Source organism: Aedes albopictus, chromosome 3 (assembly GCF_035046485.1).
Source record: "Aedes albopictus strain Foshan chromosome 3, AalbF5, whole genome shotgun sequence".
Classification (NCBI taxonomy): Eukaryota; Metazoa; Arthropoda; class Insecta; order Diptera; family Culicidae; genus Aedes; species Aedes albopictus.
In genome coordinates, this window is record NC_085138.1 from 78628003 (window position 1) to 78640484 (window position 12482).

At 41.2% G+C, this 12482-nt stretch overlaps 1 protein-coding gene across 6 annotated transcripts in view; it reads right to left on the minus strand.

Annotated features, from left to right (window-relative positions):
• LOC134291390 (poly [ADP-ribose] polymerase tankyrase) overlaps positions 1-12482 on the minus strand; it is a 92939-nt gene that overhangs the window by 18473 nt on the left and 61984 nt on the right. For all 6 annotated transcript variants that reach the window (XM_062859089.1, XM_062859088.1, XM_062859087.1 and 3 more), the window contains exons 3-4: positions 8591-9373; positions 7666-8525 (exon numbers count right to left, since the gene is read on the minus strand). In XM_062859089.1, coding sequence (XP_062715073.1) covers positions 7666-8525; positions 8591-9373 — 1643 coding nt within the window. The remainder of the gene's footprint in view (positions 1-7665; positions 8526-8590; positions 9374-12482) is intronic.

Here is a 12482-nt window from a genome sequence, read left to right on the forward strand (position 1 = left end):
AATGGAACTCTGATCCGTTCAAGTTCAAAATATCTTCGGATACACCATTCTTTTGTATAGTTACGAATCTCTAGCTTCCACTTGAGAATTATAGCTATATAATCGCCTTAGTGAGCCCTAAAAAGCTCTACTTACTTTAAATCTCCAGGTGTAAATGGGGGTTTATCCTATTTTTCTCCAAAGGCATTTGGAGTATTTCAAACATGTTTTGAACTCTTGTAGTTTGCTATTGGGTATTTTCATGGCGTGAAATTACTCCATAGTTTTATCCCGAAAGGGTGCGTGCGTTGTATAAAGAAGGAATGAGTTCCAGATTCATCTGGTTACCTCGTTCTTTCTGAAATGCTTGAAACGCATTGTCGAGTATCACATTTGTGATGTTCGTCTGGCTGACATGCCTGTTAATGTGAACTCACATGCCTCCCAATTTGGGATGTCCACAGTGACTCTTTTACACAAAGTTGTATACGTTTTCAAGAAAGTACTCGCTCAAACGCAGTTTTTGCTTGGGTGATTTCTTGAATATTGAGGATGCTTTCGATGACGTACCTTTCTATGTCATATTGAAAGTCGCATGACGTCACAAGCTACCTCCAATGAGCTATAGGCTCTCTTTACGCTTATGCGTTTTACAGTGTCCTTTTCAGGGCACTGATTAACCCCGTTGTGGTATGGGCTATGAGCTCTCGTTGCGCTTAGGCGTTCATTCCCTCTTCTAGGGCACCCCTTCCTATTTCATCACCTTTCCCTTTCCCAATTCCCATCCCTTGTCCTATTCTCCCTCAGGTAAATGATGAAATAGGCTCATATGTATGGCGATGGCACAAATGTCCCAAATGGAGGATAACGTGCCTCTGGAGCCGGCCTTCTGATACCTGATACCTGATGGTCAGACTGGGCTTTTCATGGCTTTCAACTCAACCGGACTGATGCCCGTCTGGCGTAATGGTACTTTCGGCCTAATGAACTTCGGCCTGACATATTTCTACCTAAAGATCAAGCACCGTCTTTTAGCCTATCATTTTATATATTTTTCCTGCTTTCAAACATAGGCTGTTCTTTCAAGTTGAACGACTTAATTAATCATCAGTGATTTGACTGCTGCTATATTTTTGTTTTGTTTTTGTGACCAACTGTTCTAGCATCTATAGACGTTATAGGCGTTATAGTAGAATCTTTGCTCCCTTCTTTCATCATACTTATTCTTTCAAAATATTGTCGGCAGTATAACTACGACTATATTCTGTAGAAATGTCGATTCCAAATGCTACTTCGGTCATGATTTTTCCATTGATTTACAAAAAAATTGAAGAGTGCATAGTATCAAATCTATTTGTCAAACAAATTGAGTTTCCTTGACTTTTCGTTTTAAAACCTGTTAATACACATTTAAACTGTTCTCATAGACTTCCTTCGCAAGCAAAAATACATTAAGGACAAACGTCTAGACATCCCGCTTTAACAGTACATCAAAACTTCAAAAAGCAAGCTTCATACAACAAAGCATTTTATTATTCTGTTCTTGCTCACTTGTAATAAGCTTAAAATAAGAAGATCAGGTGCGCTGGTTTTGTTTTCGAAGAGATTTATGCCCTCGAAATCGTTAGTAGGTGCCAAAGTTGGCCATTGTGGCGGCCATTTTGGGATTCTAATAAGTCTGCCCTTAAGGCTTGAAGTTTAAGTTATCAGGATCATGTGTTTTACAATGACAATGAACTATAAGATTACTACCACAATCACGATGACTCGTTTTAAAGGTATTACGCGTTTAAAGGGCGTTTTTATCGATTGAATATTCAAAAATAAATAGAAAGAACAGCCTATGAATAAAAGAAGAGAAAAATATGATGAGCGTGTTCTTAGTTGAGTAACACAACAATTAGTACAACAGAGAAGAACGACCCATATTTAAAAGAAGAGCAAACCTCATTGAAGCATCAAAAGGAACATTATATCTCGAAAAATTCATGATAAGAGGGAATGTACAATATCAATGAGGTGTGAAAGTTTCCATGATCTTAATACATTTCTAAAGACTTTGTACTCAGGCTAACTTTCCGCTATTTCAATTCAATGACTAGTTCAGACAATGGAATTAATCAACAAAATGATCAGAAACCAGTACTAAAAATAGTATTATAAATATTTCGGGGAAACGGTCCATTCGGGAAAACGGTTTGTTCGGGGAATCGTTTTTCGGGGAAACAACTTTCTGGGAAACTTCATTCGGGAACTGGTTTTCGGGGAAATGTCGTACAATCCGCTCGATTAATGACCTTGACAAATCCGCTACAGAGGACCCAAGCAAAAAACAAGGTGAAGCACCATCTGGATCCAAGAGAGCGCGCCCAACTATCCTCAAACCGTACCCCTCAGAAAAACGTTTCTGGATAATAAAACCCATCAAGGAAGGAGACAGCTGGAATCAGCTACAGGGAAAAGACAAAATGATCGGGAGAGGCATAATTTTCACTTTACAAAAAATGTTCAACTAGTTGTAACTTTTCGAAAAGTAGGGTAGAAGCTTCAGTTTTGGCCAGTCCGGAGTTTTGGCCATAGTGCGCTATTGAGCCTGTTGCGATCTAAATCAGCGTAAATTTAATTTTTACTAGTAGATCCTAATACAATATGATGATTACAGCTGTGAAAACCACACATTTTGATTAAAAACTAGAAGAAAAAAATATATTTCCTTAAAAAATCTGCTCCCATATATCTATTTTGGCCAGGGTGCTTCTAATTTGGCCACTCCCATAAGAAATACACGTGATTGGCCAAAATAGAAACCAAACTTAAGAATATGGCCAAAACTGCGGCAGAGCTTCTATTTTGGCCAGTGCCACTTTTAATGCAAAAATCAAGTATTGGCTTGATTTCTGCATTTTTCCTTCAAAATATAGATTGAAACCTTTCATTTGACGCATTGGTTGTTTTCATAGGATTATTGGTTATTTTTATAAAAATGATTTCCCTTAGACTGGCCAAAACCGGTGCCCGCACCCTACATCAAATTTTCACTGTGCGAATCAACTAGTTTTGTAAATTTGGAAAAGATAGCGCTATTATGCACGAAGTTATAAAGATTTTAGAAAAAGGTATAATTATCCAATATGCTTCCAGAGTTTCTCGCTGGAGTCCTCCTGAAGATCCATCTAACATTTTTCAAAGTTTCTTCACGTATATCACTTTAGTAGTTTCCCGGGATAGCCTTCCAACAGTTTATTTCGGGATTTTTACCGATAGTTTTCCGATATTTCTTTTGGATTTCCTCACAGAACTTCACCCTTAGCTGCTCCCAGGATTCCATGACGTTTTCAGAGTTGGATGTCCCTAATATTTCCTCTTGGGACTACTCTTAGAACAGTTTTTTTCAGAAGTTCCTGTCGAGATTTCCTCAACAAGACTTAGCGGAGTTTCTCGCAAGATTTAACTTGGATCCCTTCGAACATTATTCCGGGAATTTCTTATGAAGTGTTTCGTAAGTAGATATTCAGAAGAAAATCTGTGGAAAAATTCCTGCAAGAACTGTGGAAGTACCTATTGAAGAAACCCATAAAGGAGAACCCAAAATCTCGGGACAATTTCCGATAAAGATTTCGAGAAGAGTTCTGGGAATAATCCGGAGAGAATCTGTAAACAAAATAATCTCAGGTGGATCAATGCAAGAAATCCGGTACAACTACAAGGAAAAGCCTGGCTCTGAAAGAAACCACGGGAAGAATTCAATAAGAAATATCAGTAATAGCTCCTGTAGAAATCCCAAAAAGAACTCCGGAAAAAATCCATGTTAAATTCAGAAAAAAAAACTCTGAGAGACATCCCAGGACCGACAACGGAAGGAATCTTCTCAGAGAAGTTCTAGGAAGAACTCCGAGAGAAATCTCAGGTAAAACTTCAGAATAAAGCCCGCCCAAGTAACCAATAAGCAGTTAAAATTGCATTTATTTAGCACTATATGCGCCTTTACTGCAGGTCAGTGCAAGTGCAAGTGCAAGTGCAAGTGGAGGTTTTGGTTCAATATACGGCTAATTAAATGCTTATTCCCCAAATTGTCGAAAACAAAAACAAAAATATTTTCCCCTGCTCATTTCAACCGCTTCATATCTTTCCCTTTCTCTTCTCATTTTGCTCTCACTCTCCAATCTGCAACTTTTCATGCTGTTGTTTTGTTTTGTAGATGATTTTGGCTGATCACGCTGGAATTGGGATTCGATCCCTCGATTCTCTGGTTATTGATGGTGCTGTAGCGCGCTACAGGATATATCTTATAAGCTATAAATGATCACATAATGTGCGTTGATTTTTTGATCTATTTAAGGCTTGAGTACTTCGGCGGCAATTATTTTGTTGTGCCCCGGAAAACGTCTCGGACAAATGCTGATAGTTAAATCTACCACATGAGACACGATGGCATAAGAAACCAATGATAAAATTTATTTAAAATACATCTGTTCTCACAATGATTTGCTTCGTTGCCAGCAATAAATGATAGGACATCTACAGCCGTTGCACATGAATTGAACAGTTGAAATATGTTGCAGTTTTAGCATCACTCATCTCTTTTGGCAGTTTTATGGCAATAAAGCAGCAGTTGTAATGCTTGTTAACCAAAACACATCCTGCATTCGAAATGGTACACAACAGCTGTCAGATCGAAAACGGCATTTAAAATGCTAATATAGGACAATTTAGCAGTCAAACTGCTATGATACGACAGCTAGCAGATATAATGCAGTGTTCAAACTAAAATACGGCTTAGTTAAATGCCTATTGGTTACTGTAGAAAATCAGGAAGCACTCTAGAAGAGAGCTTACAGAAATTTCTTAAAGAAATTACAGAAAAAAACTTTGGAAGAAACCTCGGAAGGAACTGCTGCAAAAAATTCGTGAACAAACTCTTTAACAAATCCTTGGAGGAGCTCTAGTAGAAATCCCAAGAATAACTCTTGTATCAACTTTAAGCGAAATTCTGGGAAGATCTCCTGGGAAGTCCCAAGAGGAACACCGGAAGGAATCGCGTAAAAACTCCAAGAGGAATCCCGAGAGAAATTGTAGAAGATTTCCGCGATAACTTCTATGATTTATCCGGATAGAAATTCTTATAGAGGATTCGGAATATGGTCTGATAGAAATCTTACGATATTTCCAGGGGAAATCGGTTGGTACCCGAGCAGAGAAAAATAGCTCTACAATAGCATATTTTGATATGGAGAACAAAAAGTGATATTTGTTTGTTTGAGATAAGAGCTAAAAGAACTGAAAATAATATCTCAATTTTACTCCTGGAACATCACCATCATAGCACATTTAGAGCAGAGAGCTATTTGATTGATCTTCAAATATCATATTTTGCTATTGGTTAGATGGTTCAAGAACAAATTTTTGCTATTATTTTCAGTACTTTTACCTCTTATCTCAAACAAACCAATATCACATTTTGATCGTCAGTACTTGAACTCTGCCCGGGTATTCAGGAATCTTGTAGAAATGCTGGAAGGAATTCAGAAGTATTCCTATCCGGTATTTCAAAAGAATTTCAAGAAAGAACTACTTACTTACTTTCAGAAAGAAACCCTGACGAAATTTATGGAAAAAAAAACTTGTAGCGGAATTTTTAGATGTATTTTAACTTCCAGGTTCATCCGAGTCCACGTGGGTTTTTGCAGCACCTTATCGGAAGCGTCAGCTAGCCGGCACTATCTGCTATCTATGAACACTCCTTGTGTTCCACGGTTATCCAGATTCTTTCTTATTTAACTTGCTTTGCGAATAATCTGGCAGAGGAATTTTCTGCGCCTTTAGCGTTCTTGAAGGAATCCGTAGAAACACTTCTTGGAGTAATCCCCAGAGAAAATTTCTGTAGGAATCTCAAGAAGGATTTTTTTTTGGGAAATTCCCTGCATTGAATTGCTAATAAAAGGTACACCGCGGCAAGTTGAAACGGGTGGAGTAAGATGAAACAATTTGAATGTCATAACACATAGTTTTTAAATCAAACAAACTTTTGGGTGATAAACATTTTCCAAATTGTATTGACATCTATTACAAAACTTCGCGTTTCATCTTGCCCCGATATACCTTAAGAAAGAATTTCTGGAGGAATCCTGCAAAGGAATTTGTAGGGGAATCCACTGCAAGAGTGCTAGTAGGAATCCCAGAAAAAAATCTGGAAGAATCTTCAGCAGGGATTTCATAAACTCTGGAAATATTTCCAGAAAAAAATTTCAGTAAAGCCTTCAGAAAACGTTCTTGGTTCAATTCTCTGATTAAGTGCGTAGAGGAATCCATTGAAAATTTTGTTGGAAGAATCCCTAGATGGAACTGCTGGAGCAATCCCCAGAAGGAAACCAAGTGAAGCGGGCCTAACACAAACAAGCTAAAAGTAAACAAACAAAACACTAACTGAATTATCCGAGTAACTAATAGTTACTTCGATAATTCAGTCAGTTTTTTGTTTGTTTATGTTGGAGATAGCCACAATGTATTATAGAATAACCAATTATCCATCTCTCATCAATTACAACTGAGCGAGAGAATGAGTGACCACCGAAATAGCCGATGGTCAACCGACGACGCTGTGAATACAGCAACAATTGTAAATAGTAATTAGTAAGCAAATACACGTTGAAGTAGTCAGAACCTACGCTCGATCTTCATATCTTCGGTCGGTCGATGACACTATCCCGGGTTCAGTAACCCTGCGCGTGTGATAAACATTCTCGGTTGTACGAAATCGGCAAAGTCCCGAGGGACTGAGAAAATTTCTGTGCTTGGGTGCGTTGATCGCGGACTTAGTGCGTTTCGGTGCTAGCTAATTGCTAGCGAAGAAAGTCCTTCGAGATACGGCAAGGCGAGTATCGCCAACAGTTTACTTTTAGCTTTTTTGTGTTAGGGCCGCTTCCCAGTGATGGAAAACAGTGAGGAATGCAGCTGAGCAGACACAAACGCAAAGCTATCCTACTCCCCTAATAAAAATGTATTATACACTGCTGATAGGGTGAATGATTGTATCATTCCCTGTATGATCAAGATGATAGCCCGAAAGGGTTGTTAAGCATGTTGTATCAAATTTTTCTATTAGGGTCGTGAACAACACTACTATCTGATGCTACTTGTTTTGCTATTAAATCGCACTAAAATGCAATTCCCGCATCTCCACTTGTTCTTCGCGAATAAAAATTCATGAGTATTTTTGTTTTTGTTTTGCTTCATACTCGTGAAGCAAGCGGGTGCGAATAAATAGAAAACTCACACACGGCTTACTCTCGGCACCGTAAGTAAACCGTTTATTGGTTTTACATTCGCGAGTTGATTCACGATGAGAGTGTTTCCATCTCTGGTAACTAACGAGCCTGGCTAAAACAAAAAGGAGAATCGTCAAAATTGGAACAGTCGATTTGCTGTCATCCCCATAGTTCCAGCAGGAGATCTGTCAAAGCGAGAAGGATTCGCCGCTTTGGTATATTCGAGTCACTTTACGAGTAACAATTTTATATAGCCCTAATACCAATACAATCCAGGTTATCTTCAGAAAGAATCTGAATTTTATAAAACTCTCTCTTTTCTTAGCGAAGAATATTGAAACACCAGCAATTTAAAAATGTATTCTTGAAATTCGTGAACATAAAAATCTATATTTAGGTATAAAATACTCAAATATCTTACCTTTATAAGCAGCTTCACAATCTCATACTTCCCCTTGGCGGCAGCTTCGTGCAGCGGCGTAAACTTCCACAGATCGGCAACATTGACATTGGCTCCGTGCTTCACCAGAAGCTCGGTCACCTCGTAGTGCCCATACGAACAGGCATTGTGCAGCGGAACCAAACCGCCCTTATCGGAAGCGTGCACCTCGGCCCCATGCTCCAGCAGAAACTCCACCACCGGAACGCGATTATACCCGGCGGCGAAATGCAACGGAGTCGAGTGCCGGCCGTCCAGATCACGGCAGTTGACGGTCATCGGATTAGACAGTACAATCCGGCGTACTGTGTCCAGATCGCCAGCCTTTGCCGCCTCCAACAGTTGGCACTCCAGATCCACCGTGTCCGACGGGGGATCCTGTAGGATTTTCAGTACATTCTCAGTCGCTAGCTGTGCCGCCGTGTATCCCTGCAGCGATACGATACTGGTATCGATATTGTAGGACAGTAACAACCGACAAGCCTGGATGTTGTCCTCCCGGGCGCACCGGTGCAGTGCCGTCTGGCCGAGCCCATCCAGCGAGTCCACTTTGGCACCGTGACGCAACAGCACATCCATGATCTCGTAGTGGGAATTGTCCGCAGCAATGTGCAGCGGCGTGAGGAAGTCTTTGTTCTTCTCGTTCAGTAGCGCACCCTTCCGGATGAGGACCTCGAGCACTTGTTTTCGCTTCGGATACACGGATTGGGCTACGGCGTGCAGAGGAGTATCTCCGCTGTACGGATGGATAAAATTCACAGTCTCAGTGGTGAGGTTTTTCTTCAGTCGCTGAATGTCGGCCTGGCGGCAGGCGTCCAGTACGCAGTGGCCCTTGTATTCATCTGAAAACAATGAGGAAGAATATGCGTAAGGCTTATGATTGAACCCGACCCGGCCCAAAACTTACATGTAATCTTCTCCTGTAGCTCCCGCGTCGGTGCCGAATCGATGGCCGACTTGTTATGGCAGTTCAGTAGCGTCGGATCGGCTCCCTCCGCAAGTAGCAGACTGCACACCTCCACCCGACTCTTGGAGGCGGCCTCGTGCAGCGGCGTAAAGGCCCAGAGATCGTTTGCGTTGACGTTGCCACCGTGCTTGATGAGCAGTTCGGTCACCTCGAAGTGACCGTAGGAACATGCATTGTGCAGCGGCACCAGGCCGCCCTTATCCTTAGCGTGTACATCGGCTCCGTGCTGCAGCAGAATTTGCACCACCCGGATCCGGTTGTAACCGGCTGCCAAATGCAGAGGAGTAGACTTCCGGCCATCGCTGGCATGACAGTTCACGTTCAGCGGGGTCAACAGTTCTAGCAGCCGTTCCTCCGAGCCTGATCGCGCCGCTTCCAACAGTTCATCCTTCCTGTACTCGCCCGTAAGAACCGGCCGCGTACAGGGATCGGCCAGATCCAAAGGAATCTTATTCTCCGAGTTGCGTATATTCGGATCAGCACCGTGCTGCAGCAAAGCTATGCATACGTCCACCTTGCCTTTGCTGGCGGCCTCATGCAGCGGGGTGTAGTTCCAGTTGTCCCGGGTGTTCGGATTGGCACCAGCTTCCAGCAGCAAGCGAACGACATCCGCATGGCCGAACGAGCAGGCATTGTGCAACGGGTGAAGACCTCCGTCGTCTCGGGCCTGGATCGATGCACCGTTTGTTAGCAGAAACTCGACCACATCACGACGACCGTAACCTACGCGGGAGAGGAAAAACGAAATTTCAATAAGTTTAATTCAGGCTGGGGTCATTAGTTCAAAATAGAATAGAGGATTGATTGCTGTTTTTGTTGTTATATAAAGAATAGTCAATTTTTTTTGCAAGAAAAATTGAGCTTTGCCGGCTTTGGCCACGAGAAAACAGCCATCATGTTGTATTCTGAAGGTCTTCAGTATATTCAGCTTATCCTGCTAAGTCAAACCAGCAGGTAGTTCATTTCGTTCCGGTATGACTCTGCAGTCATAGGTAATCTTTGTGCTGATGGTGGGTATACAATCATCATCATCATCTCCAAGAAATTCTTGCGGGATTCGATCAAGAACTTCTTTTGAGATTGCTCCAGGAATTCCTTCCAAGATTCCTTCAGGACCTCTGTCCGTAATTGATTCTCTTCGGGAACTCCTTCCGAAATTTCTCTAGGAACTCATCCAGTGATTTCTTCAGTTTTCTGCAGATTCTTCCTTTAGAAGGTAATTTTGGAATACTTTTATATTTCTGATGAAAATTCCAGCAAATCCTCGACCTGTTAATTGCAAAGTTTTTTCAGTTCTTTATGGGATTCCTTATGAAATTACTTCAAAGTCCAGGCGTTTTGTATGGAATTCTTTTGCGAGTTTCTTCCGTGAGAAATTCTTCCATTTTTTAAAATAAATCCCTACAGCAGGGATGGGAACACTCACTTGCAAAGAGTTTCACTCACTTGCTAATTTCTTAGCTCAGAAGCGTGCAATCAAGAATCGATGTATGGACGACTTTTGGCTTGCGGTTTCGTCTAAAAGTTTGCCGAACAGAGTCGGGGTCGCTCACGCATACCAAGGTCGTGACAAAGCTGTTAAAACGATTCTCCACGAAGTTAGTGTAATTTACATTTACCTCGTGGAGAATTGCCTTTGCAGCTCCATCACGACTTCGGTATGCGGGTGCGACCCCTACTCTATTCGGCAAACTTTTAGACAAAATGACAAGGCAAAAGTCGTCCATACAATCATACATAGTTTCTTGATTGCATGCTTCTGAGCTGAGAAAATAGCAAGTGAGTGTAACTCTTTGCAAGTGAGTGTTCCCATCCTTGCCCTGCAGAAGTCCCTTCTGGGTTTCATTCAATAGTCGCGACAATTGTTTCCTTCTAGAAATCCGAGAAAAACCATCTAAAGAAATTCCAAATGGAATTGAAGGATCTCGGAAGAAACTCATAGAAGAATCATTGAAGGAAACTCTAGAGGAATCTCAGAAGGAACCCCTGGAGGACTCCTAGAAAAGATTACTGGAAGCTTCCCGGAACTCCCAAAAGTAATTCCCAGAGCAATCCCGTGAGTAGTTCCTGGAGGATCCCCGGAATGAACTTCTGGAGGAATCCCACATTGAATCTTAGAAGAAATTGGTAAAAAAAAACGTACAGAGTACTTCTAAATCTAAAAATTTGGAGTTATTTTGGAGTCACGGAATAAAAATTCTAGGAGGGTCTGGCAAATCCTGCAGAACGCTTTCAATCAGCCCACCGGCAAGTCTTCTTCCATAATTGGTCGGCGTAAAGTTAGAGTGAGCTAGGCGATATTATTATTGTTATTATTATTATTATTATTATTATTATTATTATTATACAGCTTCCGCTCGATAACTGGGCTTTGACGACAGTTTAGTTGGCGAGCGCCGCTCGATAACTGGACTGAGCTCCCGGAGCCGGAGGCTATTGTTATATTTTAGTTTGTTCACTGATTTGCAAAATGTGAGGTTAAATTTCGTTTATTTTTTACAGACAACTGCTTTTTACCTGGACTTTGCTCCAGTTGTCGTGGGCGCTCGTTAAAAAGCAGTCAGTTATCGAGCGGATGCTGTATGTTGGCCAGGAATTAGAAAACTTCGAGCTTTTCGAAACTATTTTGATACAGATATTTCATTACATCAAAGAATAATAGTATTTCAGATAATAACACGCTTGATTTGATATCCTTAGTGCTAGTAGGACATTTTACCAGCGGGGTAGCGCGGACGTCAACCACGAATAGATGTGCCGTAGTCCACATGAATTTGACATGTTTGGGAAATTGACACTTTTGGGCACTCTGACAGATCTGGGATATGCACGACATTTGCGAATTAGTCATTACCCTAAGTTATTATATAAGTAAAACGTGTAAAACTAGCAAAAGGTTACCAAAATTTTGGCGTGCAATCGTTCGAAATTACACGACAACGCGGAGATAGCAAATAAATAAGTAAGAAATTGTGTAATGCATAAATTTTCAGCACAAACCATTTTGAACGTGTTTTTGTTGTGAGCTACGGGGATTCTGCCTTTTGCTGGCCCCCTGCATTTTACCAAACACATTCAAAAACACACGGTCTGACTTAACACAGACGAATTACAACCTGAACCTAAATGGAATTCCTTACAAAATTAACCTCAATTCCACCAGATCCCAACCCCCAACCATTTCAGAGTATTCTTTAATACATCCCCCTCCGCCATCCACCTTTCCCCCTTACTCCTATCATATCCATCGTATTCAAAAGACCACTTATCATTATCCTCGTTGGAAGTATGCCGGAATGCACTGAAATGAGACAAAAACTGATACGAGTTGCATCAGATCTCTCCTAGAACAACACTATAGTTTTCCTGCATGCGCTAATAGGAATTCCCATTGGAATCGACATTGAATTTCCACAACATTTTCCATAGAATTTACGAGAGAGTCCTAGCAGAAAACCTACAACCGTCGACTGAATCGCAATCTTATCAGACTTTGATACTACTATTTATCACGTAAATAATGTGGAACCCTCCAAATACTCAATTTTATTTTCCGCCTGGAACCCCTGGGTCTGAGAAGGCCAAAAATGAGTCTACGTAGTTTATGGACGGCGCCTAATTCAGATTTTCTCCAGAATCCCACCAGCAAGTTATAAATTAGCGCACCTTCCACGCGGATGAATTTTTTTTTAATTCAATTACACTACCCATGGGAGCCGACGAAATTTTGTTAAGTCCAAATCGTAAACAACAAGGCCATGAAACATCAAAGACTTAGTGCGGAGCCTTAGTGACGCGTTGGCGGGCGCGAACGCGATGCGATCAAAGAAAT